A 16,617-nucleotide genomic window follows, 5' to 3' on the forward strand; every position below is an offset into this window, starting at 1 on the left:
GGCGCAGCTCCTGTCGCGGCCTTGTCTCATTTCCCCATCCCCAAGCCTCCTCTCCCTCCGGCACCAGCGCCCACCATCTCGTACGGTCTTCTCACCCGGCCCCTTTCCCCATCCCCATCCCTCCCCAGCCCGTGGAACATTTCCTGCACGTGATTAACACCCTATGTACAACAAACATCAAACATCCCCCCACCCTCAAACCCTCAGTTTGAGTCCAACTTTTCAGTTTGAATAAAGGTCCAAGCCTCTTCAGGCGTTTCAAAATAGTGGTGTTGCTCCTTGTATGTGACCCACAATCGCGCTGGCTGCACCATTCCGAATCTCACTCCTTTCCGGTGCAGCACCACCTTGGCCCAGTTGAAACCCGCTCTCCGCTTTGCAACCTCCGTGCTCCAGTCCAGGTATATTCGGATCTCCGCATTCTCCCAGCTGCTGCTCCGCTCTTTCTTGGCCCATTTCAAGACCCTCTCTCTGTCCGTGAAACGGTGAAACCTCACCACAATCGCCCTTGGTGGCTCGTTAGCCTTGGGCCTCCTCGCCAGCACCCGGTGTGCCCCAGCCAGCTCCAGCGGCCTCGAAGGGGCCTCCGTGCCCATCATCGACTCGAGCATCGTGCTCGCATATGCCCTGGCATTGGCCCCCTCCACTCCTTCAGGGAAACCCAGGATCCGAAGATTCTTTCTCCTCAACCTGTTCTCCAGGTCTTCGAATCTTCCCGCCCACCTCTTGTGCAGCGCCTCGTGCTCCTCCACTCTCACCGCCAGGCCCAAGATCTCGTCCTCATTCTCACTGACTCTTTTCTGCACCTCCTGGATCTTTACCTCGTGGGCCTTCTGGGTCATCCCTAGTCCTTCAATCGCCGACAGCATAGGCACCAGCATCTCTTTCCGCAGCTCCTCGAAACAGCGCTTGATGAACTCTTGCAGCTCCGGCCCGCATTCCACTTTATCCTCGGCCGCCGCCATTTTGTTTTTCTTCCCTCTCTTCTCCCGCTGTTCCAATGCCGCTTTTTTGGCCGTTTCGCTTCTAGTCCGGTCCATAATTGGTGAAGGGGGACCTCACTCTTTCCTTCCCACACGGAGCGTCTTCAAAAAATTCCCGTTGGGGCTTCTCTAGAGAGCCCGAAAGTCCGTGATCGCGGGAGCTGCCGAATCGTGCGGCTTAGTCAAACAACCATCTCATCCTCACCTTCGTTAAGTGCGCCCTTTGCAACATTTTTTATTGACTCAACCCCAGCCTCGCGCACGAGGTTGAGGCATTAACCCTTTGCAGCACCTTGCACCATAATCCCTCCTCCAATGCCATCCCCAGCTCCTCCTCCCACTTGGCCTTAACCCCATCCATGAACACCTTATCATCTTCCATGATCCTCTCATAAATCGACAAAACGACCCCCCCGCCAATCACTGACAGCAATTCTAACAATGAAGAGGACGGTGCCACCGGGAAGCTGGGGAAGACCTTTTACACGAGTTCCTCACCTGCATGTGTCTAAAGCCCTCTTTCTGCTCGAGCCCAAACTCCTTTATTAATCATTGGCCTCTTTTGACTTTTCAAAGTAGAACTCTTGGCTTTCAAAAGTGACCCACAGTTTCACCCGGGTACAGCACCCCAAACCGAATCTTCCTTCAGTACAACACCGCCTTGGCCCTGTTGAATCCTGCACGCCTCTTTGCCAGCTCTGCACCAATATCTTGATATATTCGGACATGATTCCCCTCTTATTCACAGTCTCGCTTCTCCGTGGCCCATCGTAGAATCTTCTCCTTTTTAACAAATTTGTGCAACCACACAATCACTGGCTGCGGTGGCTCTCCCGCTCTCGGCCTCTGCCTTAAACACATGTGGGCCATGTCCACCTCTGGAGCTTATTCCAGCACTTCCTCCTCCACCAACTCTGCCAGCATCCTTGACACATATTTTGTGGCACTCGTTCCTTCCAAGCCCTCTGACAGCCCCACAATCCACATGTTCTGCTACCTGGACCTGTTTTCCTGCTCCTCCACCTTCACCCTCAATGACTTGCCTTAGGACCTCCGCCTCCAAGGACACTTTCTGATCACTCTGGTCGGGCACCACCTTCTCCACCTATCGTAACTTCGTCCCTTGTGCCTCAAAGCACTTCGCTACACGGGTCCACTGATCCTCGCAGAGGTGCTACTGCTCCCTCAATGGCGTTCGACCAGTCACTGTGCAACCTTATCGAGTTCTTACAGAAGGTGACTGAACAGGTAGACGAGGGTAGAGCAGTTGATGTGGTGTATATGGATTTCAGTAAAGCGTTTGATAAGGTTCCCCACGGTAGGCTATTGCAGAAAATACGGATGCTGGGGATTGAGGGTGATTTAGAGATGTGGATCAGAAATTGGCTAGTTGAAAGAAGACAGAGGGTGGTGGTTGATGGGAAATGTTCAGAATGGAGTTCAGTTACAAGTGGCGTACCATAAGGATCTGTTCTGGGGCCGTTGCTGTTTGTCATTTTTATAAATGACCTAGAGGAGGGCGCAGAAGGGTGGGTGAGTAAGTTTGCAGACGACACTAAAGTCGGTGGTGTTGTCGACAGTGCGGAAGGATGTTGCAGGTTACAGAGGGACATAGATAAGCTGCAGAGCTGGGCTGAGAGGTGGCAAATGGAGTTTAATGTAGAGAAGTGTGAGGTGATTCACTTTGGAAGGAATAACAGGAATGCGGAATATTTGGCTAATGGTAAAATTCTTGGAAGTGTGGATGAGCAGAGAGATCTCGGTGTCCATGTACATAGATCCCTGAAAGTTGCCACCCAGGTTGATAGGATTGTGAAGAAGGCCTATGGTGTGTTGGCCTTTATTGGTAGAGGGATTGAGTTCCGGAGTCATGAGGTCATGTTGCAGCTGTACAAAACTCTGGCCTCGCCTCTTGTTGGCCTGTCAACGTGTTGTGTCAGGAAACCCTCCTGCACACACTGTACAAAAAACGACCCATCTAATGTACTCGAACTATATCTTTTCCAGTCAATATTTGGAAAGTTAAAGTCTCCCATAATAACTACCCTGTTACTTTCGCTCTTATCCAGGATCATCCTCGTCATCCTTTCCTTTACATCCCTAGAACTATTTGGAGGCCTATAGAAGACTCCCAACAGTGTGACCTCTCCTTTCATGTTTCTAACCTCAGCCCATACTACCTCGGAAGATGAGTCCCCATCTAGCATCCTCTCCGCCACCGTAATACTGCTCTTTACTAGCAGTGCCACACCTCCCCCTCTTTTGCCTCCTTCTCTGAGCTTACTAAAACACCTAAACCCCGGAACCTGCAACATCCATTCCTGTCCCTGCTCTATCCATGTCTCCGAAATGGCCACAACATCGAAGTCCCAGGTACCAACCCATGCTGCCAGTTCCCCTACCTTATTTCGTATACTCCTGGCATTGACGTAGACACACTTCAAACCACCTACCTGAACACTGGCCCCCTCCTGCGACGTCAAATCTGTGCTCCTGACCTCTATACTCTCATTCTCCCTTACCCTAAAACTACAATCCAGGTTCCCATGCCCCTGCTGCATTAGTTTAAACCCCACCAAAGAGCACTAACAAATCTCCCCCCCTGGATATTTGTGCCCCTCGGGTTCAGATGTAGACCATCCTGTCTGTAGAGGTCCCACCTTCCCCAGAAAGAGCCCCAGTTATCCAGAAATCTGAGTCCCTCCTGCCTGCACCATCCATGTAGCCACGTGTTTAATTGCTCTCTCTCCCTATTCCTCATCTCACTATCACGTGGCACGGGCAACAACCCAGAGATAACAACTCTGTTTGTTCTAGTTCTGAGCTTCCATCCAGCTCCCTGAAAGCCTGCCTGACATCCTTGTCCCCTTTCCTACCTATGTCGTTAGTGCCAATGTGGACCACGACTTGGCGCTGCTCCCCCTCCCCCTCAGGACCCGGAAAACACGATCCGAGACATCACGTACCCTTGCACCTGGGAGGCAACATACCAAACGTGAGTCTCTCACGCTCCCACAAAATCTCCTATCTGTGCCCCTGACTATCGAGTCCCCAATTACTAATGCTCTGCTCCTCTCCCCCCTTCCCTTCTGAGCAACAGGGACAGACTCCGTGCCAGAGGCCCGTACCCCATGGCTTACTCCTGGTAAGTCCCCCCCCCCCACAAGTATCCAAAGCGGTATACTTGTTTCTCAGGGGAACGACCGCAGGGGATCCCTGCACTGACTGCTTCTTCCCAGTCCCTCTTACAGTTACCCATCTATCTCCAATCTTTGGTGTAACTAATTCCCTGAAGCTGCTATCTATGACCCCCTCTGCCTCCCGAATGATCCGAAGTTCTTCCAACTCCAGCTCCAGTTCCCTAACTCGGTCTTGGAGGAGCTGGAGATGGCAGCACTTCCTGCAGGTAAAATCAGCAGGGACACTAACGGCATCCCTCACCTCAAACATCCTGCAGGAGGAACATTGCACTCCCTTCTCTGCCATCCCTCTAACCTTCTACCAAGATCTGGCTAACAACTAAATTAAATTAAACAAAAAAAAAAAAATAATAATAAAATATGGTACTTACCTCACACCAATGGGTTTTATTATTAGGTTAGAGGAGGAGGGCGGGTGGGAGACACTACACGTGTAGTGTCTCGGGTTTCCTCTCCACTAGAATTTATTGGTGAGGGTCTTCCCAGAAGTCCGCAGGTCGAACCTCCTGTTCCCGCCTTAAACACTAAAATAAAAAATAAAAAACAGCAAAGAGGGACCGAAAACGGGACCAGGTAAGTGTTTACCGCTGAAATTGACTAGCCTGCTCCTGTGAAGGTCTCCCAGAAATCACTAACGCACCGCTTCCGCTGAAATCGACTGGCCTGCTTCTGCAAAGACAAGTGTTTTTAAAGGAGAAACTTACCTCCCAGAAATCACTTGCGCACTGCTCCCGCTGAAATTGACTAACCTGCTCCGCTCCGGCTGAAATCGACTGGCCTGCTCCTGCAAAGATAAGTGTTTTTAAAGGAGAAACTTACCTCCCAGAAATCACTTGCACACTGCTCCCGCTGAAATTGACTAACCTGCTCCGCTCCCGCTGAAATCGACTGGCCTGCTCCTGCAAAGACCAGTGTTTTTAAAGGAGAAACTTACCTCCCAGAAATCACTTGCACACTGCTCCCGCTGAAATTGACTAACCTGCTCCGCTCCCGCTGAAATCGACTCCACATGACTCTCCTTCCATTCCATCAAGCTATTTATGCCTCAACCATTTCCTGTGGTAGTGAAACCCAAGAGAAAATGCTGCAAAATCTCAGCAGATCTGGCAGCATCTGTAGGGAGAGAAAAGAGCCAACGTTTTGAGTCCAGATGACCCTTTGTGGTATGACTCCTGTGGTAGTGAGTTCCACATTCCAGCCCCTGCGGTTTTGTTGCTTCTATCGGTGTTTGCCTGTCGATTGGACCAGATGGGAAAACTGATGACAAGTTATTTGATTCCATGTTGCAGGTGAAGAAGGTGAAGAGGTTCCGGCTCAAATAAAACCCAAGCTGAACGATAATGTTTCACTCTACCGAGGCGACATAACAAAGCTTAAAATTGATGCGGTCGTAAATGCAGGTTGGTACTTTAATTAAAATCTAATGAAAGATGGCATTTATGAGGGACAAATTGTACGGCATTAGCTAAATTTCTGATTACATAGCAAGCCTATAGACTTATGATGTATGTTCTATGATAAATTAATTTCCAAAACATTTTACCAGGTGACAGGGCTCTTATCTAATAGTATTCTGCATTTCGTTCATGAGGGACATGTCGGTACTTTGTTTTTTAATTTAATCAAACTTTTCAAAAGATCCATACAAAATGTGTTTGCATTACAGGATCATATATTTCAAGAGTAAGATAGGAATGTGAAAATAGGTGTCCAGATCTGCACAATGTATTCTGACCAAACTATTGCAAAAGATGGATATTGCACAGTTGTACTAGATACACCCTTGTGTATGATTGTTCATTCATTCATTCATGCTTTTGGTGTGTTAACTTAACACAGGGATGAGTACAGATGAAGGTTGAGTAAAACTGGTTGTGGTAATGTCAGTCCTTATTGTCTGATGGAGAAGTGCTAACGTGATGCAGTGGAAAACCTTTTCAGTAAAATGGGAAAGATGACAGTACATTGCTGCATTGACATCCCTGAAGGCTTGTTGTATCATTAACTCTTACAAGAAAAATGTCATTTAAAGATACCTTTTTTTATTCAGAAAGGCATTTAGACAGGCAGTCTCTTTCTTATTTTATTTACTTGGTGTCATCCAAGGCGATGCTTGTAGTTGAGTGGCGCTCGATTTGGCCTGGATCCATCTTTCCCGCTGACATAAAAAAGACTTGCGTTCTCTTGCTTCCCATCGTGTTTGATGAATTAATTAGCAAATCAACAGCAAGCAGGCTTTTTTCATTTTGTCAATTACAAGAATGGTTGTCTCAGGCTGACCTATATATCTATCTATTAGATAGTAAGTAAGTGCTCTCGCGATTTTTGCACCAGCAGATCGTACTGAAAACCTAACATTATGAGATGGATCGAAAACAATGGTGGAGCACCTAATGTTGCATGATAGCATTAAACTCTACACTTCAACCAATATTTGTCATTGAAAACTCCCAGAAACTGGCGAAATGAACAATTACTGTAAAACACAAACAAATATGCACCAAAAAAGCAACAGCTGTCCATCAAATAGCTCTTTGTAGCGTAGAGTTGATTTCCCAGCATGAAGAGGCTGGGTAATCTGTAACAAATGATCCACCTCCTGACTCCCCAAAGCCTGTCCATCATTGTTAGGAGTGTGATTGAATACTCTCCATTTGCCTGGATGAGTGCAGCTCCAACAATACTCCAGAAGCTCGCCACCACCCAGGGTAAAGCAGCCCGGTTGATTGGCATCTCTTCCACCTCCATCAACATTCACTCCCTCCACCACTGACGCAAAGTGGCAGCGGTGAGTACCATCTGCAGGGTGCACTGCAGCAACTCACCAAGGTTTCCAAACCTGTAAACTCTGACGTTTAGATAAAGAAGCACTGCCAGGTGCATGGGATCACTACCACCTGCAAGTTTCCCTTGAAGTTGCACACCATCCTGACTAAGAAATATATCTCTGCTCTCTACTGTCACTGGATCAAAATCCTGGAACTCTTACAACACCGTGGGAGTGCTTCTATCCATTGCAGCGCTTCAAGAAGGCAGCTTGCCCTTAACTTCTCAACAATAGTTGGAAATGCCCTTGCTAGTGACTCCAATGAATGACTAAATTTGAAGAAAAACGTTTCCTCCTACTCCCACATGTAACCGTTTCTGTATCCCTTTCCCATTAATGCCTGGAAAACACAGTTTAAAAAAAATTTTGAGTACTCAATTATTTCTTTCCAATTGAGGGGCAATTTAGCATGGCCAATCCACCTACCCTGCAAATCTCTGGTTGTGGGGGTGAGACCCACGCAGGCACGGGGAGAATGTGCAAACTCCACACGTACAGTGACCTGGGACCGGGATCGAACACGGGTTTTCAGTGCCATGAGGCAGCAGTGCTAACTGCTATGCCACCATGTCGGCCTGAAAACAAAGAGTTCTTACTGCAAAATTAGCCGCTAGCTTGAAAGGAAAAACCACAAGCACAAATAACTCATGCTGGCCAGGAGAGGAACTCGGGTGACCTGTGCCCCCTACCCATAAAGATTGTGTCTGAAATCAATCAGCCCCACTTCTTACCAACTGAACAGCAATTGCTAAATAAACTGATGAGTCAGACCACAGCTGAAACCCCTTTCCTGCTCCCTGTTGCAGATCATAGCATGCAGAATTGGAACAACATGAGTCTCTCACTGTTAACAAATTCCAGTTGGAGCCACGGAAGCATCGAACAAAACCCCAGTCATAATCCCAACCAAACCCCAACCAGCCGTATTTTGGGAAACCACGACCATTTTCCTCCCACGGAGCAGAAAATTGCAGTTAAGAGGAGAAAAGTTACTCCTAATCCTGAACCACATGAATAGAATTTCTTACAATGAAACTCTTTCCTCTGCTTACCCTCTCACTGAGTGTAAGACTTTGACCAATCCCTAAATTGCTCTTCTCTTCTACTGTAAATTAAAGCCACTTACATTCCAAGAATCAACCTATTGACGATTGCAGCCCACAAATCCCATGGATGCCTCTTCTCTCCTCATCCACCACACTCTAATTGAAACCAATCTCGGGGTGGAATTTTCCCAACTCACCCGTAGTGAGTTTGGTGGGAGGCGGGTGAGTGTGCAATATCTGGCAGGGGCCAAAAAGTGAGAAACCATCCAACGTAAAATTACTTTGCAATTCTCCTAATGGCGGGTCAGTCATCTCATGAATGCTCATTAAAACAGCTGCCTACCAGTGTCCCATCAGACTTTTCAGTCTTGGGTCACACCAATGGGAAATCACGTCTGCGACAAACCCAATTGCTAAAGAGTGGCGTACACAAGGTTGTCCTTAGATCACCCAGGGACTTTGAGGTGAGTGCAACAAAACCTTTTGACCATAGGGCTGCACTACTCCTGATGTGCTGTTCATCACTCTGCCGAGGCAGAGTGCTTCCTGCCCTCCATCTCTGTGCCAAACTGGTCTTCATTGACAGCACGGTGCTGCTGGACCCATGGACTCTCCTGTGTCACCATCTTGGTTCAGTACTACGTCTGGATTGAGGGCGTACAGGGGTTTCCTTCGCTCTTGGTGTCGCACACTATTGTCGATCTGGAGAGAATTGTGCTGTGCGTCTCATGCAGCCACTGCTACAAGTTTAACCGGGGTGGAGTGTGAGGTAAGGAGGAAGTGGGTTGATGGTCATAGAGTCATAGATGTTTACAGCATGGAATGTGGAAGGAGGGCTCTGCAAGGACGGGGGAGGGGGGGGGGGCTGCATAGGGCGAGAGATCCCATTCTGGTTGGTGGGACGGTGCCACTGGAGCAACCAGTCACTGCATTTGGTCTCAAAATGGGAGAATTCTACCCTCCCTGTGCTTTCTTCCTTTTCTCCTCATTCTTTTCCTTCCCCCCCCCCTTTCATCTCTTATGTGCTCACCTCTCCATTTTACCCTGATTTCCCTAAACTCTCTGCTTCCTCTGCTCCCTCGCACATTGTGCACTTCCCTCTCGCTCATTCTTCTCTCCCTTCCTCCTCTTTGCTGTTTCCTCTTCTACCCTGGACCAGTTTAACCTCCCCAGCTTCTCAGTGTATTTGATCTGAAGATTTCCACCATTTCTTGCCTACTCAATTGCATTACCCGCAGGGATACAGCCAGTTTTATTAACCAGTTCAAAAATTCACTTGTTGGAATGTATTTGTATTGAACCTTGTTCAAAATTATTTACGTCAATGCTTAATTTGTGGCATGCATAAAGATTCTTACTGCGAGAAACTCAAACCAGTATTTTAAGAAAGAACTGTGGGCGGGATGCTGCGATCCTGAGGCTAAGTGTTGACACCGTCGGAAACGCCATTGCGTTTCTCGATGGCGTCAACACGGCCTCAGGATCAGCAATTCTGGCCCCTACAGGGGGCCAGCTCAGCACTGGAGCAGTTCACGTCACTCCAGCTGCTGATCCTGGCGCCAAATGGGTGCCGCAGGATCCACACATGCGCAGTGGCACCGGCGCCAACGGCACATGCGCAGTGACTTCCTTCAACGCGCTGGCCCTGACGCAACATGGCGCAGGACTGCAGGGGCTGGCGAGGAAAAAATGAGGCCCCCAGCCAGAGAGGCCGGCCTGCCGATCTGTGAACCCCAATTGGGGGCCAGGCCACATCGGAGCCCCCCCCCCCCCCCGCCTCGCCTCCCCTCCACAGGCCGCCCCGAGACTCTTCAACGCCGAGGTCCTGTTGGCTGAGAGCAGGTGTGGACGGCACAGGCGGGACTCGGCTATTTTACGAAGGCCGCTCGGCCCATCCCAAGCCGAGAATCCGCTCTGAGGAGAATCGCGTGCCGGCATCGGGGCAGCGTGGCGTAATTCGTGCCGGTCGCGGGGATTCTCCGGCCCGACCCCGGGCTGAGAGAATCCTGCCCCGTATGTTTCAAGTATTCTTTTGACCTTTTAACTTTTAATTACTCCCCCCACTTCTGTCTCGGCGCTGAAAACTAATGGATAAAGATTAAGACTCTCCCTTTACGCGTGGGCCCTCTGCCTTTCCCACGCACTCCCTTACTCCACTGGCCTCCCGCGCGCCCGCCTCCTCCCTTGTCCCGTCCGCAAATGATTGTTTTGAGGGATTCCTACCCAAATAAAGATACAGGTCAGGCATTCTAGACCTTAGCAACTCTACGTGAAATAATTATTTTATTTTCTCCACTAGCTCTTCTGCAAATTATTTTAAATCCATGGTCTCTTGTTCATCCTCAAACGTATTCATACGTGGATCACAAAAGCTTTGAAATTTTGCGTTCCAGCTTAATTTTCCCCCCTCAATCAACCTTCCAGACGACGCGTGGATGTTGTCCTTTTAAAGGTTTATTTGTCTTGAAGGAAGATTCTGATTGTGTCGTGAAAAGAAAGTGGGTGTTCTCCGACGTGAAGCATTCACTGGTTTCATCTGAGCATTCCTGCACATGGGAAATGCAATTACATAACGAATGTGGTTGGACTAATGTGTATTATTTCCATTTTTAAAAAATTACACCCGAGGTTCTAATTATTCTGATTTCACTGCAGTGTGCGAAAGTCCGCTGGCGAGTTTGGTCACGAGTTTAGCGGGAGGGAAAATGGTGGGAGCAAGCTCGCCGAGTGGCGCAGCGCCCATTACGATAGATAAGCTGGCCGAAGTGATGGCGGGGGCGTTTGAGTGGCTGTTCTTGAAACACTTTGATAAGCACCGAATGGAGATGGTGACCTCGATCAAGGAGTGGGTGAGTGAGAACCTTGCCCCGGTAAAGGAGGCTTTGGTAAAGACGTTGATGGCGGTGCGGGAGCAAGGAGAGGTGTTGAAGGGGGTGGAAAAGCATTCCGCAGCACAGCGACCAATTCACCTCGATACAAGAAGAGCTGCAGAGGATGGTGGAAAGTAATAAAGGGCTGAGAGCCAAATTGCAGGTCCCGAAGGCAGAATCTAAGGATCATTTAGCATGAGGGCCGGAGGCCGACAGAGTACTTTACAGAGATGTTCGCTTAGTTGATGGGGGAGGAGGAGCACCTCTCCCTCTAGGAGTTGGGCAGGTCATTCCTGTCAAAACCAAAGGCACATGAGCCACCAAGGGCTGGGATCATCTGCTTCCACGAGAAGGTGCTGAGATGCGCGAAGCTGAAATGTGGGGCAATGGTGGTATATGTAGATACCAGGCTCTCACGGCAGAGCTGGTGAGAAGGTGGGCAGTCTTTGGTCGGGCAAATGTGGCATTGTATAAAAGCAATGTGAGGCTTGGGGTGGTCTACTCTGAAGACTACTACTTTGAGATGGCGGCGGATGTGGAGCTGTTCTTGAAACCTGAAGGACTGGGACTGAATTGAGTTTGGACTTTCACGATGTTATGCTTTTTTCTTTGACTTTTTTATTTGCATTGCTGCTATTTTTTTCTCTCCATTTGTTTTTTTTAAGTGGTGTTTGGGAAGGGATGGTTTGGGGTTTATCGGTTGGGATTTGGTGCTTTTGGGTTTGAGGGATTATTGTGTTGAGTGGTTGGAAGGTTTGGGTGTGGGGGGCTAATGTGAGGGGGTGTTGTTGGTGATGGGGCTGGGGACGGATGCGGGGGAGGTGGGGGTCGTCTCGCCGATTTACGGGAGGATTTTGGAGGCACATAGGTGTTTCTGGAGGTGGTTAAGACTAGGTGGGAAGAGGAGCTGGGGATGGCGCTGGAGGAGGGACTGTGGCGCGAGGTGCTGCGGACGGGGAATGCCTCAACCTCGTGTGCGAGGATTGGGTTGATACAGCTAAAGGTAATGCACAGAGCGCACCTGACGAAGTCCAGGATAAACCGGTTGTTTGAGGGGGTGGAGGATATTTCTGAGAGGTGTGGGAGAGGTCCGGCCCATCACGTATATATGTTCTGTTCCTCTCCGAAGTTAGAGAAGTTTTGGGGGTCATTTTTCAGCACTATGTCGGAGATCTTGATGTGGACTAGCCTCGGGGTTTCGGACTTGCCGGAGTTGCTGACAGGAGCAGGGGCAGATATTTTAGCCTTCTCCTCGTTGATTAGCTTCTCCACCCTGTGCCTCGGTTTGGCTGGGGGATCGAATGGAATTCTTGTAATTCTTGGAGAAGGTGAAATTTGCTCTGAAGGGGGCAAATGAGGAGTTTCACAAGAGCTGGGGTTTGTTTGAATTGCATTTTGGGGAGCTGCTTGCCGCAATTTGCTTTATGGGGGGGTTGGGTGGGGGGTGATGGGCGGGAATGGGAGGTGGGCCTGGGTTTTGGCTTTATTTTGGGTTGGTTTTATTTTATAAATGTTTGATAAGTGTTTTATAACATTAAGTGTTTTGTATGTTTGATTGTTAAAATGTTAAAATTTAAAAAAATATTTTTTCAAAAGAAAAGGTACAATATAAATATAGTGTTGTTATATCCTCACTCTAAGTAATGTTTCAACTTTCCTCTTGGTTGCCATGTTATCCAGCTTCAGGAGAGATATCAGATTGAACTATTTTTGACTCGAGAATGGAGAGTGCACAATCGTTTCAAATTTCTTTGTAGGTGCATGCTGTAAAAGTTTTCCGTATGATGTGAAATGTCAGTAAAATGCACCAAGTTACGGCTTACCCACCTGCCACCCTTCCTATCTCACCCACTTGCAACCCTACCCACCTCCCAGCCTACCCTCTTACCCACTTATCTCACCTACTCTATGCTCTTACCCATTCTACCTCCTTCCCCACTGACCCCACCCACCTTTACCCACCCCTATCCATACCCACATATCTCCTATCCTGTTACCCATCTTACTTTCTTACTCACTTATCTCACCATACCTACCCCCTTACCCACTTAGCTCGCTCATCCTGCCCACTTACCTTACACATGTACCTTCCTTCCACAGCTGTTTTCGAAGTGGCTTTGGGAAATTTATACTTTTTATTTATCAAAACATGGCATCAGGCGCTGTAAATAAGGGTGTGTGGGTTCTGCACGGAATCTCTGGGCTGCTCCCTACGAGATTTGCTGCACTGGGTAGGATGTCCTCCATCCAAAGACGACCCTCGAATAGCAGTGGAAGGTAAGTGTGAATCCACCTGAGGAAGGAGCTGTGCTCTGAAAGCTAGTGGTTCGAAACAAACCTGTTGGACTTTAACCTTGTGTTGAAAGACTTCTTACTATTCTTGTGTCTGATCAGGGTTGGAATAAGTTATTTCGATCCTTTAAAATTTGTATTTCACTCTGTACAAGAAATGGATGAAATGGTTATAATTTCCAAGTTGTTCCTTTTCAGCACCCCCCCTCGCCTTTTCTGCTGTCTCCAGGTCCTATCTTTGTGGAAGCCTTCTTCCGACCCTCTGATAGTGAATTTGATCTTCTCCAGATGGAGAAATTCCAATAGGTCTGCCGTCCAGTCTGCAGCTGTGGGTGGTGCTGCTGATCGCCAGCTGAGCAGGATTCTCTGGCGGGTGATTAGGGAGACAAATGCAAGGGCATCGGCCCTCTTCCCTATGTGAAGCTCTGGCTGGTCCGATACCGCGACGACTGCCATTCTCAGGCACGGCTCTATCCTCACCCACACAATCTTGGACATCGCCTCAAACAAGGCTGTCCAGAATCTGACAAGTCTGGGGCATGCCCAGAACATGTTGGCGTGATTGGCTGGGCTTCCCTGGCACTGTTCACATTTGTCCTTTGTCTCCGGGGAGAACCTGCTCATTTGGGTTCTTGACAGGAGGGCTCTGTGCACCACTTTAAACTGCATATTAGCCTTGCGCAGGAGGAAGTGGAATTAGCCCTGTTCATTGCCTCGCACGCGCTCCCCACACACGCACACACACCCACACACACACACACACCATCATCATTTTGACTACTTTGTGGAATAAGGCCTTGGGAATGAAGATCGGTATGGATCTCAACAGGAAGCAGATCCTGGGTAGTACATTCATCTTGATTGTCTGCACCCTTCCCGCAAGCAAAAGCTGGAGTGCGTCCCATCACTGTAGATCCTTTTTAACTTCCACTGCCAGATTGGTCAGATTCCACTTGTAGATCCATGTCCAGTCGTGGGCTATCTGGATCCCCATGTAACGGAATTTTATTCGGGCTATTTTAAATGGGTGACCTTCCAGCTCTGCCCCTCCCCCTCTCGGGTTCACCAGGAAAACCTCACATTTGCCCAGGTTAAGTTTGTAACCCGATAAGGCCCCAAACTCTTCCAGAAACTTCATGATTTAGTTCATGCCATTTTGCGGGTCCGAGATGTAGATTCATAGAATTTACAGTGCAGAAGGGGGCCATTCAGCCCATCATGTCAGCACCGGCCCTTGGAAAGAGCACTCCACTCAAGCCCACACCCCATCCCCTTAACCCAGTAACTCCACCCAATCTTTTTGGACACTAAGGGCAATTTAGCATGGCCAATCCACCTAACATGCACATCTTTGGACTGTGGGAGGAAACCAGAACACCCGGAGGAAACCCACACAGACACTGGGAGAATGTGCAGACTACGCACAGACAGTGACCCAAGCCAGGAATCTGGGACCCTGGAGCTGTTAAGCAACTGTGCTAACCACTCTGCTACCGTGATGCCCTAGAGGAGCACATTATCCACATAGAGTGAGACTGTGCTCTCTGCCTCCTCTTCGGATTCCCTTCCAACGTCTTGCGTCTCGCAGGGTGATCGGTGTGGTTCAATTGCCAGGGCGAACAGGAGCAGGGACAGCGGGCATCCTTGCCTGGTTCCTCTGTGTAACTGGAAATATTCAGAGCTGATGGTGTTGGTCCGAATGTCGATTGGGGGCTTCCATTCGACTCTGTCGAAGGCCTTTTCTGTGTCCAGGAAGACGATCACCTCTGGTGTTCTCTCCCCGGATGGGGCTGTATCATATTCAGCAGCTGCCTGATGTTTGCAGTTGGCTGTCTCCCCTTAACAAAGCCTGTCTGGTCCTCTGTGACCACCTCTGGTACGCAGTTCTCCAGTCTCTTGCTCAAGACTTTCGCGAGTATTTTCGCGTCCACATTGAGCAATGAAATGGATCTCTATGATCCACATTCCGTTTGGTCTTTGTCTTTTTTGGGTATCAGCGATGTGATGGCCTGTGCTAGAGGCAGGGTGCCCCTCACTAGTGAGTCTGTGAACATCTGCAGGAACAAATTTTTTGTAGGAGTCCACCGGGATCCCGTCGGGTGCCGGCACCTTCCCCGCCCGCATGGAGTTGATGCTGTCCATGATCTCTCCCAGTTTTGTTGGTGCTTCCAGCTCCCCCGTCTGTTATTCCCCACGACTAGCATGTTCAGTCCATCGAGGAACCGTTTCATCCCCGAGTCCCCATCGGGGATTCGGAGGTGTACAGTCCCCGGTAGAAGAACTCGAACGCTTTGTTGACCTTTTTTGGTTCAGCTACCAGTCCGCCTCTGTGGTCCTTCACCTGCGCTATTTCCCTCGTGGCTGCCTGCTTTCTCAGCCAGTGAGCTAGTATGCAGCCAGCCTTCTCTCCGTGTTCATAAAGGGCGCCTGTGCCTGGCGGAGTTGATTTACTGCCTTCCTGGTGGTCAGTAGGTTAAAATCCATTTGCTGCTTTTTCCTCTCCACCAGAGGCTCTACGGTCGGGCCTCGGAGTACCTCCTGCCGACCTCCAGGATGGAGTCGATCAGTTACTGCCTAGCCACCCTCTCATCCCTGTCTCTACGAGCCTTGCAGGCTATAATTTCTCCCCTAATCACAGCCTTCAGTGCCTCCCAGAACATGGAAGGTGAGACTTCCCCGTTCCGGCTGTTAGTAACGTAGTCGCCTATGGCCTGTGGTATTTCCTGGCAGAAGGTCTTGTCGGCCAAGAGGTCTGTGACCAACCTCCATGTGGGACGCTGGGCACGGCTGGTCTCCAACCTCACAACCATGCAATGTGAAGCATGGTCGGAGATTACAAACTCCGAGTATTCCTCCCTGACACTTCCTGGAAGCACAAATGTCGGGGCTTTCTGCCATGGTCTTCTTTATAAAATATGTGCCATCCCAGTTGGGAGCCTATACGTTTACCAGGACTACCCCGTCCAGGACACCGCTGACCATGACGTACTGTCCCCCTTGGTCCGTGACCGTCTTTGTTGCTGTGAACACTCCTCTTACTTATCAGCATGGCTACCCCTCTACCCCTCGTCTTGTAGCATGAATGCTAGGTCTGTCTTATCCGCAGTCGGTCGTGTCTCTTGGAGATGGACTATGTCAGCTATCAAACTTCCCGGATGGGCAAGGCTCTGGATCTTTTCATTGGGCCGTTAAATCCCCTAACGTTCCAGGTGACTATCCTGGAGGGGCAGTTTCTGCCCCCCCCCCCCCCCCTCCCGCGCGCGGGATCAACCATAATTAACTGGTGGCTATGCCCCTGTACCCCGGGGTTTCCCTTTGTTAGAGGACCATCCAAAATGGCCACGGTCACCGTTCGCACCATGAGGCCGGGCTCTTGCGCTCCGGGGTTTCCCTTTATCC

At 49.4% G+C, this 16,617-nt stretch overlaps 1 protein-coding gene across 2 annotated transcripts in view; it reads left to right on the forward strand.

Moving 5' to 3' along the window:
* macrod2 (mono-ADP ribosylhydrolase 2) overlaps nucleotides 1-16,617 on the forward strand; it is a 1,493,168-nt gene that overhangs the window by 93,820 nt on the left and 1,382,731 nt on the right. For both annotated transcript variants that reach the window (XM_072506634.1, XM_072506640.1), the window contains exon 4: nucleotides 5,473-5,583. In XM_072506634.1, coding sequence (XP_072362735.1) covers nucleotides 5,473-5,583 — 111 coding nt within the window. The remainder of the gene's footprint in view (nucleotides 1-5,472; nucleotides 5,584-16,617) is intronic.

The sequence above is a fragment of the Scyliorhinus torazame genome, chromosome 1 (genome assembly GCF_047496885.1).
Source record: "Scyliorhinus torazame isolate Kashiwa2021f chromosome 1, sScyTor2.1, whole genome shotgun sequence".
NCBI lineage: Eukaryota > Metazoa > Chordata > Chondrichthyes > Carcharhiniformes > Scyliorhinidae > Scyliorhinus > Scyliorhinus torazame.